At 40.7% G+C, this 27,587-nt stretch overlaps 1 protein-coding gene across 2 annotated transcripts; it reads right to left on the bottom strand.

Moving 5' to 3' along the window:
• Nucleotides 1-1,024: 1,024 nt before the first annotated feature.
• On the bottom strand, nucleotides 1,025-27,370 carry SCNN1G (sodium channel epithelial 1 subunit gamma). Of its 2 annotated transcripts, none has more exons than XM_073648158.1 (13): nucleotides 27,131-27,370; nucleotides 19,051-19,380; nucleotides 9,775-10,075; nucleotides 8,436-8,629; nucleotides 7,176-7,279; nucleotides 6,608-6,771; nucleotides 5,569-5,667; nucleotides 5,353-5,470; nucleotides 5,147-5,225; nucleotides 4,543-4,600; nucleotides 3,957-4,018; nucleotides 3,035-3,110; nucleotides 1,025-2,763 (listed from the first exon to the last, which is right to left on the bottom strand). In XM_073648158.1, exons 2-13 carry the CDS (start codon nucleotides 19,371-19,373, stop codon nucleotides 2,374-2,376), a joined length of 1,968 nt encoding a protein of 655 aa, XP_073504259.1. In that variant the 5' UTR covers nucleotides 19,374-19,380; nucleotides 27,131-27,370; the 3' UTR covers nucleotides 1,025-2,373. The 2 variants fall into 2 exon arrangements, with proteins under 2 accessions (XP_073504259.1, XP_073504258.1); XM_073648157.1 differs by lacking the exon at nucleotides 27,131-27,370 and adding an exon at nucleotides 20,739-20,971.
• Between the last annotated feature and the right edge of the window lie 217 nt (nucleotides 27,371-27,587).

The raw sequence follows: 27,587 nt of genomic DNA, 5'->3' as shown, positions 1-27,587 counted from the left end.
ATTTCTGCTTGTGAGCACTGTTTAGGGGTTTCTGTACAGTAGATTTAAGCACAAATGCAAGCCTTGAAGGATCCTATACCTTGAGGTTCGCAAGACTTCAAATACCTGTTTGCTGTTTTGTAATGGTATTTTAGCAGCTGCTATCTTAATCCGATGAATTTGTCTGGTAGAAACCTTCCTCATTATGCCTTTATCTGCATAAACTTGGCTGTGCTCTGTATCAGCCACAAATCTCTTCACAGTAGATGATCACACTTAAAGAGCTATTCCCATCTCCAAGATCCTATCCCAGTGTGCAGTAGGTGTAATAATAATAATAATAATATTAGCAAATATCTCCAATTAGAAATGTAGTATAGTTCTTCTGATTCGCTATGTCGCTTACTCCATGTGCAGGGCATTGCAGTAGCTTAGATATCCATAGCTGTAAAGCAAAAGTGTCACTTTGGAAGTAACTTACAAAGGCTATATGGCACCTAAAAAAATGTAGAATCCTTTTTTTCGTCTTCATATATTGGCAAAAGATGTATATTAGCTCCACAACGGTCAATGTTTAGCCATTGCTCTGGCCTGACTGAACATTATGTGTGGAATTCAGAGTTAAGGACCACACTCAATGCCTTCAAGAAGTGGTAAGTTGACAACCTAGACATACAATGTGAGGGCATCATCAAAATATGACCAGCTGGGATTACCTTAGAATTGGAAGTGAGTGATATAAGGTAAAATCCTCCTCTATTGTCTTACATCAGTCTCTTCCAGTCCGACGGAAACCCCAACTGGTTATGTTTTGATGATGATTTTGATGTACCCAAAGCCTTTGTTTTTGGAGATCAACTTGCCATGTTTTGATGGCCTCAAATATGGTCTTTAACCAGGTTCAATGCCAAAAGCATAGACATCATTAACACAGGACACATTCAATTAATTTGTCATTGGCTACCATGTTTCCACCCAAGTCAACCAAGACAGTTTGCCAATTGTCCAGTTTCCGAAATGGTTAATTCTTAATAAAGCACTCACATTTGTTCACAACATTTTATTTAAAAAAATATTCACATCAATCTATGTTAAATACAGCATCATAAACATATATATCCCATACATGTGTATGAGCTCCACCATAACTCTGTGCGTATACCAACTCTTATGCCCAAGTTGAACCACGCATTGATTGAAACATGGAATACATTCATTTTTCGTTAACCTGAAAGGTACATAGTACATTATTACACAACATATTGATTGACCCCTTCTTCTGTGGCCATAGAACAGGCCAATAATTTTAGTACATAGCAGCATTTTGTGCACAGCACAATTGTCCTATAGAATATCGACAACCGTAAAATATAAAACAAGAATTATTCGGTGGTCGCTCAAAGTTGTCAGGGTTATTTGAAACTCTAGAGGCAGGTAGATAGAAAATGGTGAAAGAGGTGTAAGATGATCTTCGGTTACCATCCAAAATTAAGTTTTTTTTTCATTGGTACATGTTGTGGCAATACCAGTCCATCCTACAGGTAGGTGGCTCAACATGAAAACAGGGCGAGGAGGTGTTGACTTTTGATTCTCATTCTAAGCCTGAAGAAGCTTCATACATTCATGAAATCAACATGGTTTTCCTTCTCAAATTGGCAGTAGACTTTTGTTTGTTTTTTTCCATCATCTATACCGGGGTGATCTTGACTGTACAAAAAGCATTAAGCCGCCATGAGACCCTGGGAAAAGTCAGATTAATTCAAATTGGAAGATCGTAAATGCCATTCCTAAGACCTTGATGGACCTTTGGAAAAAAGCTTCTATCAGGATGAAAGTGATGCTAGAATAGAAAACACTTCAATTTACAAAATAGACAATGCTTGAAAAATTCCAGTATGTCCAATACTAACTCCTACCATACAGGTTTATATATATGTTTTTTTTACAATTCTATGACTATTTTCAGAATTTAGATATTAGCTCTAGTTGGCCACGGCGGGACTTAGTAATAGCTTACTTTATACCTTAAAGGCAACGACTGCTGATTGGAAATCCCTTCCAAGGACCAAGATGTGCAAAGATAATCATAGTAATGTACAATCATTTGAGAACATGTGGTCAGTCGACCAAGCTACAATAACAAATGTTGACTTTCTCGTCAACACAGTGCTGGCACATTGTGAGGGATAGAAGACCTTCTAAGAGAACATAGTAAATACCAATCTAGCACCATATATAAAACTTTAGCTACTGGGAATTTTCTTTAAACAGGTCTGGAGTCTTCCAAGGCGTTAAATGTCTCTAGCTTGGTCAACTTTTTAAATGTTTTTTTTCTCTTTTGAACAATGGCTTCTCAACAAAAGTCTGGAGGAGTCTACAAGGAGAAAGTTGGCTTCACATTTGTTCTTCTTCTATTTCATCGCATAAGTCTGTAGGATGCTCTGTGAAATCGGATTGTATGTGAAGAGTCTTGTACAAGGGAGGCGGTGTTCTTGGCACTTGGCAGTGGTCCGCGTGAGGTAGCTGTAGAGCAGTATTAAATGTTGGTGGATCTTCATCCGATAGGCAAGGATTGTCATGGCCAACCATGGTGTCAGGTTGCTGTTCCATGTCTTCTTCTTCTTTACGATTTTTCCACCATTTCACAAACTTCTGTCCCTTCAGACGTAAGACCACCCAAAAAGAGTCAATAAGGAATATCTCTACGATCTCAAGAACGCAGACCATAGAACAGCTCATCCAAAGGCCCAGTTGACCTCCGAAGTTTGCAAGAAGATTTGGAATCTATACATAAAAAAAGAAGGACAGTTAGTACATTCCCTTTTAAAACTGGAGATCTTGTGATTTCTAGTTATATGTCATATTTCAAAAGTAACAGAGCTTGAGAAGCAACAACTGGTGCTTAAGAGGCCCAAAAGTTCCTCCGCCACTTTAGAATACTCAACTGTTAAGAATGACACAAGGTGCCTGAGGGACCTGTTATCAATTTTGCATTGGGACCTAAGAGCTTCAAGTTACATCTTTGGTCAAAGATAAAAGAACAGAGAAAACTTACACTGGAGGCAGGACTTTCAGCAATAGTTCTGAGGTTTAAGTCTTGGTAGAAAATGTCCAGAAGTGCTAGATCGTTCCTAGACAGAAGAGGAATGTTTAGTATTTGAACATTTATAACCAGGAACTATCAACCTAATATTATTTAATACTGGTCCTAGAGTTGAGCAAAAAGTTTTGCAGGATCTTGGTCCAGTAATTAGATTAGCCTATTAATCAAAAGAGATGCCAGGGATGCTGGCAGGTAGAAGGACTTTTACAAGGTTCTGGCCTGGTGACTGTGGACTACCGATGTGGCCGTTGGACTAGGGTCCTGCAAATGTTTTTGCTCAGTTGCTATCTATTGTATATAAATACAAATGGGAATTCTGGGTTTAAGGAATCACTCTGGAGGACCAGCCTTGTCCTTCAGCTTATTGACTTGAATGTCCACTGTGTAATACTTCATCTTCCCCGGGGAGGTGCTGCAGGAAAATTGAACTCTCATATCTTGATATTAGCAGAGATTGCAGCTGATCATTGGGGGCCAGTGTGTCCAAGGAAAACTAAGAAGGAAATCATCTTAAGGTTCCACATATCTACCCTACCACATACATGCACCTAGATCACACATATACCAGGTACTTCCCTGTTTATGTCAATAGTTTTTATTCTAGCCTTCTGAATAAAGATGGATTATTAATCCAATAATTTTATTTCTGGGCAATTAATGAGTAATTATTGCAACCACAACATTAGAACAGTTATTATATATGAAGCCAACAATGTGACAGCAAATGTTTAATTTCTCTGCAGCGCCTCCACAGGAGAAATGAAGCTCTGCAGGTTGAGGTCCTCCAAAATAAGAAATGATCGTTCTAACCCTAGTAAGATCTATTGAACTTAGATTTCATTTTCTGGTTCCTCAGGTTTCTGGAACAACTTACTTAGTCAGGTTTTTATTTATTTTGTTCCCCAGTTCCCAAGACAAAACTCGCAGTGTCCACTCCTGATGGAAAAGACAAAAATAAAGAAGTGAGAATAGTAAGGGTGATTTTTCTACATTAAGACTACTTTTTCTGTAAATATCGACTTCCTTACTTATTTTGTATTATAGATCTGTGTAACTGTATATAAGGCCCATACAGTACCTCCGTGTGCCATGGATATTACACAAAAGCCTACAGAATATACTGTTGCATTATGGAGATATCATCCCTTTAGAAATAATGCTTCAAAGAGTTACCATATGGCAGCACATAAAATGCCTATGGGGCCATAAAAAAAGAACGTAGTGACGCCATGTGCCACACAAGGGCTGTACACATAATAATGGTCTCTAGGATCCGGTGGTTTACTGAAAGGGGGTTGGTTATCACTGTAATTTGGCTGTTCTAGTAAATACTTGAATACTAAAATAAATATTTTAGAAGAGTTGACCGGTTCTTTAAGGAATAATAATGGTAAGTATCTACAGTATGTTTAGCTCTCAGAAGAACGTCATCGATTCTCAAGGAGCCATGATCGTCTTACCTCAGCACTTAATGAGGGCCACCTAGCCACACTTCTTGTAAATGTCCATTCTTTAAAACTAGAAAAAAAAAATATATATATATGTGTTGCTTATAAGAGTATCTAAAAAACAATTTACTAAAGTCCCATGCAAGATGTGGCTTGAGAAGAACAAAAGAGGAACAGTAACTAGAGAAGTCCTGGGGGAGCTGAAAGAGATCAAGAAGGAAACTGGCAAGGTCAGATGGAGCCTTGCGATTGTTCTTGATAATTGCCAAGAGTTAAGACATCTCAAAGTCAAGATGTAGTTCCTCATACCAATTTAAACTTATGGCTGATTAAAAGAGCCCTGTGGAAACACCTAAAACACCATGTTATGCCTCATAAAGATCCTGAGGGGTGGAGCATAACACAAAGACTCTCTCATTGGTGAATCTCTGTTCCATGTTCCGCCCTCTAGGTTCCAATATATTTAAAACATAGTGCACCAGTTTTTCTTAACGTGTTCCTTTAAAAAAAACAGAAACTTAAGAAAGCTCGTCAGCCACCTCTATGGGAATGGCAGTCGGAGATGGCACTGATGTAGATAGAACTGATACGTGGTTAACTTTTCCTTTAATCTCACCTGCAAGACTCACGACAAATTTTCTGACAGCCCAGATCTTCCTGGACAAATTGTCTATGCAGCTTGAAGTAACAATAAACTGGGAAAAAAACAGGAAAAGAATACAAAAAATAAATAAATCAGTCAGTTTTAGAAAACGAGCATCATGATTTACAAAAATATCCGAAATAATAAAAATTACTTTAAATGTTAATATTGGAACTTACTCCAACTTGGGAATTCATCATAATTGCAGTATTTTGCTCCTTCGGGCAATGGCTGGTCATAGTGGGCGCATCCACAGGTCTTCACCATCTCTTTTTGGAAACACGAATACAGGCAGATCTGCAAAAAGGAAGGACAAAGGCAATGTTAAGTCTTGGACACGGACAGTGATCTATATTTTAATACAGTTATATAAACTATGTCTATCTCTCTTTTACCTGAAAGGTATATTTCTTGTTGTACAGGTTGTCCACAGGCACGTCGCTTCCATCGATGGTGCAGTCGCTGTACGGACTGGATAACTTTGAAGATTCCGTCTGGGATAACAATAAAATTATATCAAATTACATTAATTTATTACTCGACGATATTTTCTCCAAATCATTTATAATTTTCTTGTCTATATAATCCAGTCATGGGTTAGAAATAGATGCTGGTCGTATCTGTTTCTTGGGTGAATGTTTACTGCCCCCCAGAGCTAGCGGAACTTGTTGTACCATGAAATTGAGGAGACCAGAACAAGTGGGGTGAGACGACCCCTTTAAACAGAGCATATCTTGGGAAAAGGAATTTCCATGGGGAGAAATATCTCGTATGCTCTGCCTGTGCCTAGAAGCCTTGGAATATTTCCATATCTTTCTGCCATGTCAACTCCCCAAAGCAGCTTTTTTCCAGTGGTCACCAATGCCACTGAGGGTAGACCAAGTAACTTTCTGTACTGTGGGCAAAAGTAAAGGGATCATTTCCAACATTTATGTTGGTAATGTCAGGAATTTTTACCCCCACCTTGGCCATGAAAACCTCCAGCTAGAGATGTTGTGAATCGATTCACAGGACCAGGTCCATCGGACACATCACTAATTTGTGGCCATTGTATGAGAGCCTCGAGAACCTGACAGCATCCGCGGCTCCTCCTTTGATTAGCCGGACCGGCGTGAAGTCACCTCACCAGTCTCATTAACTACAAGGGGTGGTTCTCAGGGCTCCCATCCAATGGCGACAAATTACTAATATGGCTGATGGACTGGGTCCTGTGAATCAACTCTACCTCCAACACCACCCGGAACTAACGGTTTGTGAGAAATTATCCCTTTTTGCCTGAGACAATACTAAATTTGTCTGAGATATTCTGACAAATCTGGGACTGTTGAGAAGTATGGCAGAGGACGTAGTATTTTGACATTTTGTCCTTCACCTCCATTTCATCACTCCTTTCTTGAATTCCATGATTACTAAAAACAGTCTTTTATCACTTACCAGTTGCATCCCAATAGAAGCTTCCATCGCCGTCTCGAGTTCCGTCCCCGATTCTTCGATAAAAGGAAAGTCATTTTGATCATGCACTAGAATCTTAGCACCGGCTGCGGTGACCAAGAATGGGTTGTACTCTTCTTCATCAATGTAGATGACCAACTTCAGTCCTAAGGACAAAAAGCGCCAAAAGTTTTATTATACACAAATATATAATAAGCTGTAGATAAAATCATGGCCAAAAGTTTGGAGACTGGCATACATTTTGATTTCCACTATGTTTTCTGTCTCTGTTTTTCAATCTTTTAACCATATTAGGCAAAAATGTTTTGTCATCAGTCCAGATTGGGCACCAGAAGCTGACATCAAGCTGCCAGGGGGGAGGACAGAAGTCTTGAAAAACAAAGGTCAAAACTAAGAACATTGAGTCTTTACATAAACGTGATTAATTTGTAAAAGTTTAAAATTTATTAAATGCTTATAAACTTTGGCGAAACCCAAAATTTGGGTCAGTCTTGAAACTTTTGGTCACAACTGTAGAGTAGAAAACATGCAACAACTAAAGACATCTTACCAGCCTCGGCACCACCCATGGAGGACTCCAGCAACGGCTCCTGTTTGGCATCATTGAAGGTGTAGCAGTTGCCGTATAGAGAATGGTGGAATAGGGTGAAGTTCCTGCAATGGGAAAGAATATGGTCTTATGGACACATTGAAGATATATTGACCAAACCTTATCTGATCTGTATGGGGGCCTCCAGGACTCTTCCCCAACAGATGATGTTGGAGGAAAGGAGGAACAGACTTGCTGAATTTCAATACCGACCATTTTTTTTTAATAAAGTAGAATTAAGAAGAGCCTGGCAGAAGCTTCCTCCCCTCTCACTTTCGAAAATACATGCATGATCGGTCTCCCTGAGAATACATGGAAGGGTAAGGGTCTTGTCTACTTTGGAAATCCCTACATATTAGAATGTAGAGATTGGCTTTACAATAAGCAAATCACACAGTGTTCCTCTACTAGAACCTCTTGAAGAGACTTTGAAAAAAGTCTGGTGGAAAACTCTCCAAATTAGTCACTGTCCAATCAAAAGCCGACAAACAAAGCTCCAGGAAAAAAAAAAAACTATTCCAAAACTGGGAAAAAAAAAAAACTCCTCCAAAAACTCCCCCCAAGAAAGAGCATTTCCTGAAGCTGTGAACAGAATGTAGCCTTAGGCCTTCATGGACACTAGGAGATGGCTGTCATCATTGTGGACTCATTGTATAACATATTGACATTTCACTTCTGTCCACGAGTAGGGTTAGAATAAGTGGCTCGTGCCTACAGATAAATCATATCCGGCATTGCTTACATGACAATACACGGAATTATCTGGAAATTTACATAATGCTGTTATATGAAATATCTTAATGCTGAGCTGGTGAATGACTAATGTCTGGGCAGACAGCAAAAAAGATTATTTTCCCTTTCATCACGGTTGCTCTACGGTACGTGGTTGGACCATATGTTCTTAAAGGGGCTTTCCTGTTTAGAAACGCCAGCAGTAAATATCATTAGTGGGATGAAGCCTCCTCAATTTCAATCCTCGATCAATCAAATTGAAGATTGGCTATACAAAGAGCATCTCACCCTCTGGAGGACCAGCATCTATGTCAAGGTTAATATAGGACATTCCACCATTTCCAACTTCCAAGCTATGGCTTCTTTGCATACATGGAGTAATGCATAATGAAATAACGTGATCAAGCTCGGGATGGGAATGTTCCTATGACAGCCCATATGTCCTAAGGAAGTTAGGAATGTAATATAGTATAATAAACCAGAACTTACTGAGCGTCACATGGTTTGCCATCAAAAAAGCAGTTGATGAGTAGCTCATTGGCGGAGTAACTCATCTTAATCTTCTCGTCCATGGGTATTGTTGCCAGGATGTTCATATAGTGTAGCCGGTACCACTCCTGGATGGCGCTGATGGCAGAACTAAAAGTAAATATGGTGCAGTCTGTGTTGTTGTTTGGGTCGCACTGTTAGAAGAAAAGAAAGTGAAAATGTCAGATAGTAATATATTGGAAATCAAGAACCGAAAATATAAAGAACGATCAAAGATTGGAGTAAGGTGAAACCATCATCTCTGAGAACCATTGTATCATTAACTATATTTATTACCTATATCTACGTTATCAATTATTCTGGGTGATGATCTTCATGCAAAAACTATGACTTAGCTGTGAGCTCACATTTGTAGCCTACTTTTCCGATTTGTAGGTTTTACACCTACTATTGTACCATAAGGACTTGGGTACGGCATTGAATAGATTTCCTGAGACTTTACTATTGATGGCCCTACTTATTATAAATCCTCAATATCAGATCATTAAAGATATCCATTGATCAGTCAATTATATGAGTGTATTATTATAGATCAGTATAGTCCATGATTCAGCCATACATTTGGGCCATTAGTCAGACTTCAAAGGCTGTGGACGCGTGGAGTTTTTTGAGAAGTTCATGTTCAGTTTCATGGAGAACTTCTTTAGGAAACTCTCCTTTTGGGAAAAGGGGGAAGTTTTTGGAGGAATTTCTCTTTTCTTAAAGAGTTTCCAAAGGCTATGTGCACTCAAAGTTTTTTTACTGAGTTTTCAGATCAGAAACTGAGCAGAAACTCACCGTTTTTGAGGAGTTTTTAGATTTGGAGAGTTTCCACTCAGTTTCTGCTCCAAAAACAATAGTAAAAAACAATAGATTAAAAAATTCCTCATGTGGACAGCAAAATGGTTAGAAATGAAATGGAAGGGTTTTCCAATAGGTGTTGAAACAGTTTTTGAGGAGGATTTTGGAGGGGAAAAAGTCAGTTGAAAAAGCTTAGTGTGCACATAGCCTTAGGCTGGTGTCACTCATATGCCATTCACCGTTGGAGTATGGACCGGCTATGGGTCACTGGACCCAATCTCAGCAGCCTCGTAGACATATACGAGTCCATCTTCAGGCCAAAAATTTCATATGTGTGAAATTGGTTCTTGCCCACTGAGTTTTTTTAGGAGAAGGAACTCAGCTGAAACTCTCCAAATCCTCCTCAAAACACAAACCTCAGTTTCTAGTCCAAAACCTTAGTGAAAAACTCTGTGTGCATATAGCCTAAGAATAAGCCAAAAGGGTCTGTGTTACTCACCAACTTGTAGCCCACAATGTTTTCAATAGCGGTATCCGTGTTCCTTTCCACCATTCTGGCGGCCATTCTGCTCCTTTTCCGTGTGGGAATCTCCTCAGCATCGATCTCGTTGCCATTTACGCTTTTCACCTCAAACAACTGGATCTTTTTGAGATAATCATTCTCCACTTCAGGGACTTCTTGTTGAGTTTCTACATCTCTGCGCCGGCGACTTGTGGGTTCTGTGTATCCATAGATGTCCTTGAGCGCTTTGATAGTGTCCGCTTCCAAACCGGCCACATAAGGTTTGATCGTACTATACCTGCAAAATAAGGCATGTATTGCGTTCAAGTCTAGTGCAATCAGTCTTCGGCAATGTTGTTCATGTACAACTCCCAGCAAGACTTGACAGCTGCAGAATTCTTAAATCTACAGCTGTGTGATACCCAATCCGGCGCCATAAACAAATGCTAAAATGTCCACTGGGTGTATCCAGATCATCTAAGTGTCCTCATTAATCTACATGTAGACCACTATTTATTTTACTCACTTATATAGCGCCATTAATTCTACAGCGCTTTACAGACATTATCATCACTGTCCCCATTGGGGCTCACAATCTAAATTCCCTATCAGTATGTCTTTGGAGTGTGGGAGGAAACCGGAGAACCCGGAGGAAACCCACACAAACACAGAGAGAACATACAAACTCTTGGCCGATGTTGTCCTTGGTGTGATTTGAACCCAGGACCCCTGCGATGCAAGGCTGCAGTGCTAACCACTGAACCACCGTGCTGCCCTACCACTATTAGTCCATTGATTGACTGAGCGCTGAAAACCATCATCTAGGCAGAGTGTTAGTACACATATCCTAATCAAGAACCTACCAGGGTTGGCGCATGTGCAGACCAAGAACTGATCTCTCTGCAAACGCATTGCACATGCGCTGATGCTTGATTTGGTGTAGCCAATGGATTACACTGTTTGCACCATTCATGCCAATCTACAGGCCAATGGTGGACTGGTTAATTGACCTGAACATGTGTCCTTCTCTGGTCTGTTGATCGACAAGGAGCTGAAAACCATCATCTAGGCAAAATGTTAGTACACATATCCAAATCTTGAATTTATCGGGAGCGGCACATGCGCAGACCAAGGATTGATCTCTCTGCAGACACATTGCGCATGCACTGGTCCTTGATTTGGTGTAGCCCATGGATTACACTGTTTGCATCATTCATGTCAATCTACAGGCCAGTGGTGGACTTGACATTAATTGACCCAGTCACAATATGTTATCCTCTGGTCTGTTGATTGACAAGTAGCTAAAAACCATAGAATCATAGAATGGTAGAGTTGGAAGGGACCTCCTGGGTCATCTGGTCCAACCCCCTGCTCAAAGCAGGATTCACTAGATCATCTCCGACAGATGTCTGTCCAGCCTCTGTTTGAAGACGTCCATTGAAGGGGAACTCACCACCTCTCGTGGCAGCCTGTTCCACTCATTAATCACCCTAACTGTCAAAAAGTTTTTTCTAATATCTAATCTGTGTCTCCTCCCATTTAGTTTCATCCCATTGCTTCTAGTCTTTCCTTGTGCAAATGAGAATAAAGATGATCCTTCTACAATGTGACAGCCCTTGACATATTTGTAGACAGCTATTAAGTCTCCTCTCAGTCTTCTTTTTTGCATCATCTAGACAGTCTTATTACATATGTCCTAATCCAGAACTTATCGGCGTTGGCGCATGGGCAGACCAAAAATGGATTTTTCTGCAAACACATTGCGCATGCGCCATCTTTCAGCTCTCCCACGCAAGTGCTTGATTTGGTGCAGCCCATGGGTGACACTGTGTGCACCATTCATATCAATCTACAGGCCAGTGGTGGACTTACGTTACATTAATTGAAATGGACACGATATGTCCTTCTCTGGTCTGTTGATTGACAAGGAGTTGAAAACCATCATCTATGCAAAGTGTTAGTATGCATGTCCTAATCCTAAACTTATCGGGAGCGACGCATGCACGGACAGAGAATTAATTTGTTTGCAAACACATTGCGCATGCACCGGTTTCCGCTCTCCCACGTGCCGGTTTCCATTCTCCCACGCGCCAGCTTCCGCTCTCCCACGCGCCGGCTTCAGCTCTCCCACACAATTGCTTGATTGGGTGTAGCGCATGGATGATGCTGTTTGCACCATTCATGTCAAATTACAGTCTAGTGGCGGATGTGGCATTAATTGACCCAGACATGATACGCCCCTCCCTTTGTCACAGAGCTGAAAACTGACACATACAAAAAGTGTCGGCCCGCATTTGCTGATCCTCAGCTAACTTCCGGAACAGGCGCATCCGCAGATGAATATTGATTGTCTTACCTACCCACACAGTCAGACACTTGGCGCATGCGCCAGTTTTCAGATCTATCATGCAAGCACTGGATTTTGCGCTGCCTGGGGATGTTGTTGTTTGCACTGTTGGCAAGTGATGAACGCAGCATATATTGTCCTGTACACGACATGCCATCACCTGGGTGGGCTGACTGATGGTGACCTGAAACATGTCATACAGACTCCAGATCACTTCCAGGTCTTCAGGTCCAGTATATACACAGACCAAAATGGCTTACTTTCCCTACACAATGGCTAACACTTTTCACAAGCGCCGTTTTTCATCTCTACTTTTCAAGCTCTAGATTCCATGCAGCCTGTGGATGACGTTGCACTATTAATGTCAATGAACAGGCCAAGAGCAGGCAATTTCACAGAGATCCCCTTAAAATTAAAATTGAAAAAAATAGACATTGTGTAGGATTTACCTCTCTAACTTCATATGATCATTGGGTAAAACACATCACAGGCTGAAGGACAGAAGAAGTTGTTCAGTGTATTATGTTATACAATAGCCTGAGGCTGTAGAAACATGAACAATGCACTTCTTCTCCTCTATAACTGTGGATTACATACAACAGTTACAATAATCTGATGTGATTCTAATGTATCTGCGAGGAAGAGACATCAACAACAGATGATACAATGCAGATTCTTATGTGAGCTGTGCTGGAAGCAAAGCATAGAGCCAGCAATAGTTCTGTAATGTCCAGTGTGTGCTCATGTTATAGTTCTGTAATGTCCAGTGTGTGCTCATGTTATAGTTCTGTAATGTCCAGTGTGTGCTCATGTTATAGTTCTGTAATGTCCAGTGTGTGCTCATGTTATAGTTCTGTAATGTCCAGTGTGTGCTCATGTTATAGTTCTGTAATGTCCAGTGTGTGCTCATGTTATAGTTCTGTAATGTCCAGTGTGTGCTCATGTTATAGTTCTGTAATGTCCAGTGTGCGCTCATGTTATAGTTCTGTAATGTCCAGTGTGTGCTCATGTTATAGTTCTGTAATGTCCAGTGTGTGCTCATGTTATAGTTCTGTAATGTCCAGTGTGTGCTCATGTTATAGTTCTGTAATGTCCAGTGTGTGCTCATGTTATAGTTCTGTAATGTCCAGTGTGTGCTCATGTTATAGTTCTGTAATGTCCAGTGTGCGCTCATGTTATAGTTCTGTAATGTCCAGTGTGCGCTCATGTTATAGTTCTGTAATGTCCAGTGTGCGCTCATGTTATAGTTCTGTAATGTCAAGTGTGTGCTCATGTTATAGTTCTGTAATGTCCAGTGTGTGCTCATGTTATAGTTCTGTAATGTCCAGTGTGTGCTCATGTTATAGTTCTGTAATGTCCAGTGTGTGCTCATGTTATAGTTCTGTAATGTCCAGTGTGTGCTCATGTTATAGTTCTGTAATGTCCAGTGTGTGCTCATGTTATAGTTCTGTAATGTCCAGTGTGTGCTCATTTTTATAGTTCTGTAATGTCCAGTGTGTGCTCATGTTATAGTTCTGTAATGTCCAGTGTGCGCTCATGTTATAGTTCTGTAATGTCCAGTGTGCGCTCATGTTATAGTTCTGTAATGTCCAGTGTGTGCTCATGTTATAGTTCTGTAATGTCCAGTGTGTGCTCATGTTACAGTTCTGTAATGTCCAGTGTGTGCTCATGTTATAGTTCTGTAATATCCAGTGTGTGCTCATGTTATATCTGGGATGTAGAAAGTAGGAAGAGAGAAACAAATCAATACCAGATTAGGGGTAATAAGTATGAAACTCAATGTGCTCGTACTCATGGTCACACAGGTCCATAACATCCGTGTACCTCCTAACTTTTAAAGGGTATATCCATCTCTATAGTTCATCTACTGATATTACATTTACACCAGAGCTGCACTCACTATTCTGCTGGTGCAGTCACTGTGTACATACATTACATTACTGATCCTGTACTGATTCTGAGTCACATCCTGTATTATACTCCAGAGCTGCACTCACTATTCTGCTGGTGCGGTCACTGTGTACATACATTACATTACTGATCCTGTACTGATCCTGAATACATCCTGTATTATACTCCAGAGCTGCACTCACTATTCTGCTGGTGCAGTCACTGTGTACATACATTACATTACTGATCCTGTACTGATCCTGAGTTACATCCTGTATTATACTCCAGAGCTGCACTCACTATTCTGCTGGTGTAGTCACTGTGTACATACATTACATTACTGATCCTGTACTGATCCTAAGTTACATCCTGTATTATACTCCAGAGCTGTACTCACTATTCTGCAGGTGCAGTCACTGTGTACATACATTACATTACTGATCCTGTACTGATCCTGAGTTACATCCTGTATTATACTCCAGAGCTGCACTCACTATTCTGCTGGCGGAGTCACTGTGTACATACATTACATTACTGATCCTGTACTGATCCTAAGTTACATCCTGTATTATACTCCAGAGCTGTACTCACTATTCTGCAGGTGCAGTCACTGTGTACATACATTACATTACTGATCCTGTACTGATCCTGAGTTACATCCTGTATTATACTCCAGAGCTGCACTCACTATTCTGCTGGTGGAGTCACTGTGTACATACATTACATTACTGATCCTGTACTGATCCTAAGTTACATCCTGTATTATACTCCAGAGCTGCACTCACTATTCTGCTGGTGCAGTCACTGTGTACATACATTACATTACTGATCCTGTACTGATTCTGAGTTATATCCTGTATTATACTCCAGAGCTGCACTCACTATTCTGCTGGTGCAGTCACTGTGTACATACATTACATTACTGATCCTGTACTGATCCTGAGTTACATCCAGTATTATACTCCAGAGCTGTACTCACTATTCTGCTGGTGGTGTCACTGTGTACATACATTACATTACTGATCCTGAGTCACATCCTGTATTATACTCCAGAGCTGCACTCACTATTCTGCTGGTGCAGTCACTGTGTACATACATTACATTATTGATCCTGAGTTACATCCTGTATTATACTGCAGAGATGCACTCACTATTCTGCTGCTTGAGACTCTTCCCTGATGTGATGGGAGTCTAGCATTAAGTCCCCTGCTCTGATAAGGCCCAGCTCAGCAGTATCATCTGTCTCCATAGTATTTACGCCCTTGTTCACATCGACACTTTTAATTACTATGCTGCTAATTTCAGTTTTTGGGCAGATAACTAACCAGGTGTATGACGTCTCTTTAATTACTGAAGTTGCTTCTGGAAAAGTGAGATCAGCAAACATGTCTGGATACCACGTGGAATCACAATGTGGTGGTGATTCATCGCTTTCACAAGCGAACAATTATGCTCCGAAGTCATAATCACTGCATAAGATAACAATTATTTATTTAAAGCAGAAAATTATTTTTTCTTTTCTTTCTTCTATATCTATATTTATACTATAAGAATCGTCTAAGCACATCAGCAGCCAAAACTGAGACCAGCCAAAAAAGTAGTCACTGTCTGCAGCCTTCAGTTCCTGAAACAGGAAGTAGCTTTCTACTTCCTCTCAGCCATACTAGCTTGTCACAGGGTCACCCAAACATTTCTATAGCTCTTTCTAAAGGTTTCTCCTCCCCTCTTCTTACTGTGCTGTAGACATGTCAAATTAAATGATTTTACCAGGAGTTGTCCCATTTTTAGCCTTGATGATTAAAGGATGGTGCTCATGATCGTTATTCGGGAGCGCACTGCTCCTCTCCCTCCCGGCATCCTGGATGCTGACAGTACGCTCGTGAAGACTGATAGTTTTGACCACTGCAAGTCCGAGCTGTGCAATCCAGCCGGCTTCAAAGCGGCGCTTGCAGCACTCCTCACCTAGGTAACCGGCCACTCTGAAACTGCAGCGGTGGCCGGTAACCTAGACAACGAGCAGAATAGAATTAAAAATCCATCCCATCTTGAGATCAGAGATAATATTTAATAAGAGGTAAAATTGCAAAGTTACTTATTTTTTTACAAACACTTTGCAATTTTAAATTTGTGACAACCCCTTTAATTGTTGCCAGAAAAATATAAAAAAAATATTAGTATGAGGGATCTTGGGTGTGAATACATCTGGGGTTTAGTCTGGTAGCTGATAATAATTGGGGTCAAAATAAATCTACCCCTTAATCGTGACTCCTGTTTTGCACCTACCCACTACTCTAGTATGGCACCAGGTTGGCATTTGTGATGCAGTCATGGCCGATCGGTTGTCCTCTGGCTACGAGCGCTGGCCTTCTATGTGCACATATTGACGTAACATACTATAAAACCTGCTCTCTTGTATTTCTTTAAGTGTTCGGTAGAAGAATGCATTACATTGTGTGGAAAGGATAAACACATATTTCACTCCAGAGGCCCGGACTGGTGGGCTCTCAGATCCTTTGAGCAAAAGGGAAGGAAAAAAAGAAGATAGAATTCTAGATGGTGGCGTAACTCGAAGCCCCCAATGCAAAATCTACAAAAAAGCCACCAATTATCATGGACTTTTCCCATATAAGTCAAGGAGATCTTTAGGGTTATCCTAGTCCCTACGGTCCGAGTGCGACTGCAACCTCTGCACCCACCATAGTCACACCCCTGATTCCAGATCTATAGCGGAGAGGTTCCCCTATGGGGCTTATTCACACCATCACACCAGTATCCTGCGGCTACTTAGGAGAAAACGGCCAAGACAAGTTCACCCTCCAAATGTGGAAGTGTTATATGGCCAAGCTGGGCTCTCTACAAGGGCTCCATAAGAAAAGGGGAGCAAAATCGTGACATTAAGGGCCTATTCACACACAGCGTTTTTTTTTTTCCTAGAAAAATGAATGAGCTTTCTGACATCCCAAACATACACCGATTAATTTTTCCTCGGAAATTTGAATCTTCAACGCGTTTTTTTCAGATCAGTGTCAATTCCTTCAGTATTTTTGCAGCGTTTTTCACCCATTCACATGAATGGGGGAAAAATGCAATTAAAAACTCATTAAAACTGTATGTAAAATGAGGGAAAATGTTGGAAAAAAATATGCTGCAAATACTCAACGTGCAGAAATCCTAATAGGGTTTCTTAAGATCAATCTTCAAGAGCACATCGCTCCTCAGCCTTCTGGCTTTCTGCTTGCCAGGGGGCGGTGCGCTCCTGATGATTGACAGCTTGGCATGCTTGATCTGCTGGTGGGATTTCTTCTGCAGGATTGGAGGAGCACAGGGGGATTAAAGGTGGCCGGATCCAGCAGACCAGGCAGCTTCAGAGCTGTGCTCGCAAGGTCGCTCCTTACTTAGGAGACCGGCCACCTCTGGTAGACTGCAGCAGTGGCAATCAGCAGGAAACTATAGAGTTACAAATCCTTCTGTTCTTGAGAACAATGAGGATTTTTATTAAAAGTAAATTGTTATAGGGACAAAAAAAAACCCTATAAAGAACAATGATAATCCCACTATATCGGGTGCTGACATTCAGGACCCTGCTAAAGTCTGGGATCCCGTCCAAACTCACATCCTTGTGACCTTACTCGTCTGAAATCGTCTCCTTCTGTTCCTGTCACTGTTGTACACTCGGCAGTACAGAGGATACATCATGAATTTATGTTCCAGACGATCCGAAAAAAATCCCAAATCCACGTAGGGAATAAATAGCGTATTATCCTGAGCCACCGCCCTACATATAAAGCTGTACATTCAGCATAAAATCACTGCTTGCTACAAGATATAACAATTCTAAAAAAATATAAAATATAGCATAGCGCATATATATATTAAAAGGCAAAAGTAGTCATTTAAAAGGGGACGATCCGTTCTTTCTAGGACGATTGCCTGAATAGAAGCTAATCACGTGGTGTCATACTGCGGAGACCCCACCAGTGATTACCTGTAATCAGCTAAAGAAACTATTAGTAAGCGTTATCTTCTACTGCAGCGCCCCCGCAGGGGGTATGCAGTACTACAGATTTCTACTTGGACTCTATGGATTATTTGTGTAATACACTGACACGCCATGTCCTCCAGAGTGGGAAATGACTCTGGTAGTCACTCTCGATTCTGGATAACAGATAAGAAGGATTAACCCCTTGAAGGTTTTCAAAGAAGTCCGATCATCACTAAACACTTTGTTCTATGGAAAATGCCAGAGGGAGAGCCAAATCTGTGAGGGCTCCATCAAACAGCTCCTCATATCTTAGCTTCCTGGACTATTGTAAGGGTGAAACAAAGGGTGCACTTATCATAGACGCAAACCATGTAGTGCTCATGTGTCCCTTGTAAAGAGGGGGTGCAGATCTTTGCAACAAACCCTGAAGGACTCCCCTTTTAAGAAGAACTGCTTTTTTTTCATGGGATCCTCATTTCTATGTATGCCACTGATTGGGCCATCAATGATGGTCACCACTACATTTTCAAGCTTATTGATACTAGTAGAAACTATTTTTTTATTTAATTATTCTCAAGACATTGTAAAGTTATACATTTCTGTAACACATTTTATTACCTTGTTTTATTTGCTTCTCTCCTTTAGAAGCTGCTTTCAACTGCTGCTCAACAAAGATCTATATACTATAGCCAGTTTGCGTATGGGAATTTGCCTCTTAATACTTGGGTTAGGAGCAGAGATGATGAAACAGAGTCATTCCTGTACTCTGATGGTTGGAATATAGTGGACAGATCTTTTCTGAGCAGCAGTTAAAAGAAGCTTCTAAAGGAGCATGAACTGAGCAACGAAACAACACTGCAGCATAGGAGAGACAAAATAAAAATAAGGTAATGATGTGTATTATAAATATTCATTACTTTGCAATACCTGGAAGAGAATATAATAATAATAATAATAATAATAATAATAATAATAATAATAATAATAAGATAAAAAAGTAGTGGGTACTAAAATCTACCCACCCCCACAATGAAATTGACCCCAATTTTCTTACTTGTAGGGGTTCATGTTGCAGACAGTGACGGCTGGAAATGTCAATTTCTGGAAGTTCACAGTGATGGACACACTAACGGAGTAATAGGACATAAGCAATAAGGAGCACTGCCAAAAAATCAGAGCCACCGCTATCAAAGTGAGGACAATCCAGATCCATCTCCGTAGACGACCCTTGGACACCACTATCCTCCGGCAGCCGTGAGTGTTGGTGGTCAGGCAATACCATTGCATCAGCTCATACAGAGTTGGAGCTTGAGGACCCGTCACGGGCAGGGTCTTCTTCAGCTTCTGGGTAAGTTTCTTCTTAGGACCGTTAGACATGATGAATCTGGAACATGAGAGATACAAGATACTTCAGTATAGTGCTGTACAGAGATAACCCTTCTTGGCAGCCAGGACTCCTAATATGTGAGACCTGGCAGATCTTTAGCCATTTTCGCTTTTCTAAGCGCACACCTAGTAGACACACATAGTTCCCTTTCTTCAATCATCAAGCCTGGCAGCAACGATGGCTGATGAAGCAGAGCGAAATTTGCCAGTGGGTCAATTCCTAACAGTGGGATGTTATCTTACATAGGACTGCAGGCAACAACAGGATGAACCAGCGTTTAGGACGTCTCACACAGAACATTATTGTCCTATATTCTTGCTCAATACAAACAACCATCTAATTGTAACCAGATCTGATATTAGATAGTTCCATGTGTTCGAGGAACGTTCTGTATTGTGCAGTACAGAAGGACCTGCCGGATAATATGATGGAAAGGGCGAGGAACTATCACAATAAAATTATAGAACAACCTAGTATTGGGCACAGGGTTGTATTGATTCCTAATAGAAAGGTAAAAAATGTACAAAACTTAATAATAAGAACAGAAAATCATTCAAGTCAAGCTGAAAGCAGGAGCACGAGGCTCAGTCCTAGCAGTCAGGAGCTCCGGTCTATATCTGGGATTAAAGTCTGATTTACCTGCTATTATCTATCTATATTATCTATTATCTATCTAGACTATTATCTATCTATCCATCCATTCATCTATCTATATTATCTATCCATCCATTCATCTATCTATATCTATCCATCCATCCATTCATCTATCTATATTATCTATCCATCCATTCATCTATCTATATCTATCCATCCATCCATTCATCTATCTATATTATCTATCCATCTATCTATTAATCCATCTATCATCTATCTATATCCTTCTAAATTATCTATATATATCTATCCCATATCTATATCTATCCCTCTATCTATCTATCCATCAGAAAACTAGTTGCACATTAAAAAAGCAACTTGCAGTAGAAAACCCCCAATCTCCCTAAACATGGGTCCTATAAGCTCCTATAAGGTTTGCTGACCTCACAATGAAGATCTCGACATTGATGAGTAAAAGTAGAGAATAAATTGACGCTAGATGTTTGCGGACCATGAAGCACATGTGGCCACCAGCCTGGAAGCCTTGCAGTATAGCAGCACATATCTCAGCACATGCAAAATTGCAACATAGAAAACTAAATTAAATAAGTGCATAAGAGACATAAAGAATACATCTACAGAAAATATGTGACACATCAATAAATCATCTATTCTGTAATATGCAATCATTTAGACTTGCAATATTAGGGTACAAAGGAGGGGGATATGATGCGACCACCAAGCCACTAGCTAGTCCTCACCTGGAGGGATCTGGTGCGGAGTGTGAGCAGGATCTCTATCTCACCCTCTGATCTCATAAAGATTCTGCAGCTCTGAACTGAATGTTCTTGTCTATGCTCCTGGCCGGGTCTGGTCTGAAGCAGAAAAGACTAGATCCCCTGACAGGTAGAGCCAGTCTGGCCGATGGGAGTCATCCAGATGTGAACTCCATAAAGTCACCTGAGCTATTCATATCCCGGCAGCATGAGGCTCCAGATTCCAGGGCGGTGATGGGATGGGGCAGGAGGGAACATTAGGGAGGACCTGGGATGTCCCCACTGTTCTCCTGGTGGAAGATCAGTATAGGAGCAGCGTGTGCGGCACATGAGCAGTGTACACAGCTATCCACGGTCCATTACACCACAAGCACCGCTGCCACTGCTCAGGGGTCCGAGAGGGAAGGGGGCCACTGTCATCCCAAAAGCAGGTTCCTACTAACTGGGGGGTTGTTAGAGAGAAATAATACAGCTATAAGAGGGGCCCACATACAAAGCCCATTGCAAAGGGGTCCTCCCCTGTCTGAGTCCACCACTGACCCCAGGAATATACATCTACCCAAGAAAACCAGTACAGCCATTATATCCACAAAGTATTCCGTATACTGGATGAATGGATGGATGGACAGATAGATAGATAGATAGATAGATAGATAGATAGATAGATAGATGATAGAAGGATAGATAGAGGGATAAATAGATAGAAGGATAGATAGATAGAAGGATAGATAGAGGGATAAATAGATAGAAGGATAGATAGATAGAAGGATAGATAGATAGAAGGATAGATAGAGGGATAAATAGATAGAAGGATAGATAGATAGAGGGATAAATAGATAGAAGGATAGATAGATAGAAGGATAGATAGATAGAAGGATAGATAGAGGGATAAATAGATAGAAGGATAGATAGATAGAAGGATAGATAGATAGATAGATAGAAGGATAGATAGATAGAAGGATAGATAGATAGATATGGTATAGATAGATAATATATAAAAGGATAATAGATAGATAATATATAAAAGGATAATAGATAGATAATAGATAGATAGCTCAGGATATGAAGCAACACTTTTGGAGCATATCATATTATGTGCACAAATATGAAAAGTTATGTTGGAGTTCCAGGCATTAGGACCTTCTCACTGCCAGGGACTAAAACATTACTGTACATGAAGTGAATAAACCTCTAGATTTTTACATTATTTTGGAGTGTGGCCTCATTTCCTTGGTTGTGGTCTGGTGGTTGGCACCATATCTGTGGATTGGAACATACTCTACTGTGGATCTGTATAATCCGGGGTCTCAGTACTAGGGGTCTATAGTATATACATAATCTGTATAATCCAGGGTCTCGATATCAGTGGTATATACATGATCTGTATAATCCGGGGTCTCGGTATCAGTGGTCTATAGTATATACATGATCTGTATAGTCCGGGGTCTCGGTATTAGTGGTATATGCTGTATACATGATCGGTATAATCCGGGGTCTCAGTTTCAGTGGTATATAGTATATACAGTGGGTATGGAAAGTATTCAGACCCCTTTAAATTTTTCACTCTTTGTTTCATTCCAGCCATTTGGTAAATTCTAAAAAGTTCTTTTTTTTTCTCATTAAAGTACACTCTGCACCCCATCTTGACTGAAAAAAAACAAATGTAGAAATTTTTGCAAATTTATTAAAAAAGAAAAACTGAAATATCACATGGTCATAAGTATTCAGACCCTTTGCTCAGACACTCATATTTAAGTCACATGCTGTCCATTTCCTTGTGATCCTCCTTGAGATGGTTCTACTCCTTCATTGGAGTCCAGCTGTGTTTAATTAAACTGATAGGACTTGATTTGGAAAGGTACACAGCTGTCTATATAAGACATCACAGCTCACAGTGCACGTCAGACCAAATGAGAATCATGAGCTCAAAGGAACTGCCCAAGAAGCTCAGAGACAGAATTGTGGCAAGGCACAGATCTGGCAAAGGTTACAAAAGAATTTCTGCATTACTCCTGGTTCCTAAGAGCACAGTGACCTCCATAATCCTTAATTGGAAGAAGTTTGGGAACACCATAAGTCTTCCTAGACCTGGCCGTCCAGCCAAACTGAGCAATCGTGGGAGAAGAGCTTTGATGAGAGAGGTAAAGAAGAACCCCTAGATCACTGTGGCTGAGCTCCAGAGATGCAGTAGGGAGATGGGAGAAAGTTCCACAAAGTCAACTATCACTGCAGCCCTCCACCAGTCGGGCCTTTATGGCAGAGTGGCCCGACGGAAGCCTCTCCTCAGTGCAAGACTGCAAGACATATGAAAGCCCGCATAGAGTTTGCTCAAAAACACATGAAGGACTCCCAGACTATGAAAAATAAGATTCTCTGGTCTGATGAGACGAAGATAGAACTTTTTGGTGATAATTCTAAGTGGTATGTGTGGAGAAAACCAGGCACTGCTCGTCACCTGCCCAATACAATCCCAACAGTGAAACATGGTGGTGGCAGCATCATGCTATGGGGGTATTTTTCAGCTGCAGGGACAGGACGACTGGTTGCAACTGAAGGAAACATGAATGCAGCTAAGTACAGAGATATACTGGATGAAAACCTCTTCCAGAGTGCTCTGGACCTCAGACTTGGCCGAAGGTTCACCTTCCAACAAGACAATGACCCTAAGCACACAGCTAAAATAACAAAGGAGTGGCTTCAGAACAACTCTGTGACCATTCTTGACTGGCCCAGCCAGAGCCCTGACCTAAACCCTATTGAGCATCTCTGAAGAGACCTGAGAATGGCTGTCCACCAACGTTCACCATCCAACCTGACGGAACTGGAGAGGATCTGCAAGGAAGAATGGCAGAGGATCCCCAAATCCAGGTGTGAAAAACTTGTTGCATCATTCCCAAGAAGACTCATGGCTGTACTAGCTCAAAAGGGGGCTTCTACTCAATACTGAGCAAAGGGTCTGAATACTTATGGCCATGTGATATTTCAGTTTTTCTTTTTTAATAAATTTGCAAAAATTTCTACATTTCTATTTTTTTTTCCAGTCAAGATGGGGTGCAGAGTGTACTTTTATGAGAAAAAAATGAACTTTTTTTTAGAATTTACCAAATGTCTGCAATTAAACAAAGAGTGAAAAACTTAAAGGGGTCTGAATACTTCTTACCCACTGTACATGATCTGTATAATCTGGGGTCTCAGTATTAGTGGTATAGTATATACATGATCTGTATAATCCGGGGTCTCGTATTAGTGGTATATAGTATACATACATGATCTGTATAGACTGGGGTCTCAGTATTAGTGGTATATAGTATATACAGTACAGACCAAAAGTTTGGACACACCTTCTCATTTAAAGATTTTTCTGTATTTTCATGACTATGAAAATTGTACATTCACACTGAAGGCATCAAAACTATGAATTAACAGATATGGAATTATATACTTAACAAAAAAGTGTGAAACAACTGAAAATATGTCTTATATTCTAGGTTCTTCAAAGTAGCCACCTTTTGCTTTGATGACTGCTTTGCACACTCTTGGCATTCTCTTGATGAGCTTCAAGAGGTAGACACTGGAAATGGTCTTCCAACAATCTTGAAGTAGTTCCCAGAGATGCTTAGCACTTGTTGGTCCTTTTGCCTTCACTCTGCGGTCCAGCTCACCCCAAACCATCTCGATTGGGTTCAGGTCTGGTGACTGTGGCGGCTAGATCATCTGGCGTAGCACCCCATCACTCTCCATCTTGGTCAAATAGCCGTTACACTGCCTGGAGGTGTGTTTGGGGTCATTGTCCTGTTGAAAAATAAGTGATGGTCCAACTAAACGCAAACCGGATGGAATAGCATGCCGCTGCAAGATGCTGTGGTAGCCATGCTGGTTCAGCATGCTTTCAATTTTGAATAAATCCCCAACAGTGTCATCAGCAAAGCACCCCCACACCATCACACATCTTCCTCCATGCTTCACGGTGGGAACCAGGCATGTAGAGTCCATCCGTTCACCTTTTCTGCGTCTCACAAAGACACGGTGGTTGGAACCAAAGATCTCAAATTTGGACTCATCAGAGCAAAGCACAGATTTCCACTGATCTAATGTCCATTCCTTGTGTTCTTTAGCCTAAACAAGTCTCTTCTGCTTGTTGCTTGTCCTTAGCAGTGGTTTCCTAGCAGCTATTTTACCATGAAGGCCTGCAGCACAAAGTCTCCTCTTAACAGTTGTTGTAGAGATGTGTCTGCTGCTAGAACTCTGTGTGACATTGACCTGGTCTCTAATCTGAGCTGCTGTTAACCTGCGATTTCTGAGGCTGGTGACTCGGATAAACTTATCCTCAAAAGCAGAGGTGACTCTTGGTCTTCCTTTCCTGGGGCGGTCCTCATGTGAGCCAGTTTCTTTGTAGCGCTTGATGGTTTTTGCAACTGCACTTGGGGACATTTTCAAAGTTTTCCCAATTTTTCGCACTGACTGACCTTTATTTCTTAAAGTAATGATGGCCACTCGTTTTTCTTTACTTAGGTGCTTTTTTCTTGCCATAATACAAATTCTAACAGTCTATTCAGTAGGACTATCAGCTGTGTATCCACCTGACTTCTGCACAACATAACTGATGGTCCCAACCACAATCATAAGGCAAGAAATCCCACTTATTAAACCTGACAGGGCACACCTGTGAAGTGAAAACCATTTCCGGTGACTATCTCTTGAAGCTCATCAAGAGAATGCCCAGAGTGTGCAAAGCAGTCATCAAAGCAAAAGGTGGCTACTTTGAAGAACCTGGAATATAAGACATATTTTCAGTTGTTTCACACTTTTTTGTTAAGTATATAATTCCACATGTGTTAATTCATCGTTTTGATGCCTTCAGTGTGAATGGACAATTTTCATAGTTATGAAAGTACATAAAAATCTTTAAATGAGAAGGTGTTTCCAAACTTTTGGTCTGTACTGTACATGATCTGTATAATCTGGGGTCTCGGTATTAGTGGTATATAGTATATACAAGATCTGTATAGAACGGGGTCTCAGTATTAGTGGTATATAGTATATACATGATCTGTATAATCCAGGGTCTCAGCATCAGTGGTATATAGTATATACATGATCTGTATAATCCTGTGTCTCAGTACTAGTGGTCTATAGTATATACATGATCTGTATAATCCGGGGTCTCGGTATTAGTGGTATATAGTATATACATGATCTGTATAGAATGGGGTCTCAGTATTAGTGGTATATAGTATATACATGATCTGTATAATCCGGGGTCTCAGCATCAGTGGTATATAGTATATACATGATCTGTATAATCCGGGGTCTCGGTATTAGTGGTATATAGTATATACATGATCTGTATAGAATGGGGTCTCAGTATTAGAGGTATATAGTATATACATGATCTGTATAATCCGGGGTCTCAGCATCAGTGGTATATAGTAGATACATAATCTGTATAATCCGGTGTCTCAGTATTAGTGGTATATAGTATATACATGATCTGTATAGACCGGGGTCTCGGTATTAGTGGTATATAGTACATACATGATCTGTATAATCCGGGGTCTCAGCATCAGTGGTATATAGTATATACATGATCTGTATAGACCGGGGTCTCAGTATTAGTGGTATATAGTATATACATGATCTGTATAGAACGGGGTCTCAGTATTAGTGGTATATAGTATATACATGATCTGTATAATCCGGTGTCTCAGTATTAGTGGTATATAGTATATACATGATCTGTATAATCCGGGGTCTCAGTATTAGTGGTATATAGTATATACATGATCTGTATAGAACGGGGTCTTAGTATTAGTGGTATACAGTATATACATGATCTGTATAATCCGGGGTCTCAGCATCAGTGGTATATAGTATATACATGATCTGTATAATCCGGTGTCTCAGTACTAGTGGTCTATAGTATATACATGATCTGTATAATCCGGGGTCTCGGTATTAATGGTATATAGTATATACATGATCTGTATAATCCGGGGTCTCAGTATTAGTGGTATATAGTATGTACATGATCTGTATAGTCCGGGGTCTCAGCATCAGTGGTATATAGTATATACATGATCTGTATAATCTGGGGTCTCAGTACTAGTGGTCTATAGTATATACATGATCTGTATAATCCGGGGTCTCAGTACTAGTGGTCTATAGTATATACATGATCTGTATAGTCCAGGGTCTCAGTATTAGTGGTATATACATGATCTGTATAATCTGGGGTCTCAGTACTAGTGGTCTATAGTATATACATGATCTGTATAGTCCGGGGTCTCAGTATTAGTGGTATATAGTATATACATGATCTGTATAATCCAGGGTCTTGGTATCAGTGGTATATAGTATATAGATGATCTGGATCTCACCTGTCTAGTCCGGGGTCCCAGTACTAGTGGAGGACACTGGTGATCTGGAGTTGTACAGGGAGGTCGCTGCTGGGATTATTTACTCCTTCAGTGCTGGGGATTTTCCATGTGCAGGCGCAGGCTGGGCATCACTGGCTTCTTCCCCGGCAGCTCCAGGTGCTAGCACTGTCTACCTGCTGACTCCATCCCTGGGTTCACTGCCTGCCTCTGGTATCCCTCAGTACAGGATCTCCAACATCACTCAGAAGCAGGGTGCTGTGCTGATGTCAGCCCTGCAGCTCCTCCTAATGGCTGAACTATGGAATTGACATTTTTCTTCTTTTAGTGGTGGAAAATCTGCTTTATCACAAAACTAAGGACACCCAGAGATATACGAGACAATAGCTTCAACAAAGAAGAATTAGTTCCAGAATTGGCACCATAATATAGAGCAATTGCCCTGAGGTCTCCCCTATTT

The sequence above is a fragment of the Phyllobates terribilis genome, unplaced genomic scaffold (genome assembly GCF_046119375.1).
Source record: "Phyllobates terribilis strain yellow unplaced genomic scaffold, ASM4611937v1 Scaffold_9__5_contigs__length_417890890, whole genome shotgun sequence".
Lineage (NCBI taxonomy): Eukaryota > Metazoa > Chordata > Amphibia > Anura > Dendrobatidae > Phyllobates > Phyllobates terribilis.
The sequence above is the reverse complement of the archived record's forward strand: the minus strand, read 5'-3'. Positions and strand labels throughout refer to the sequence as shown.

Coding starts and splice junctions, on each gene's coding strand:
- SCNN1G (XM_073648158.1), bottom strand. CDS start 19,373: ATGTCTAACGGTCCTAAGAAGAAACTTACCCAGAAGCTGAAGAAGACC. Junction 7,280..8,435: donor GGCAAACCATGTGACGCTCA/GTAAGTTCTGGT, acceptor TTCCCATTGCAG/GAACTTCACCCTATTCCACC. Junction 2,764..3,034: donor CTGAAAGTCCTGCCTCCAGT/GTAAGTTTTCTC, acceptor TTTTATGTATAG/ATTCCAAATCTTCTTGCAAA.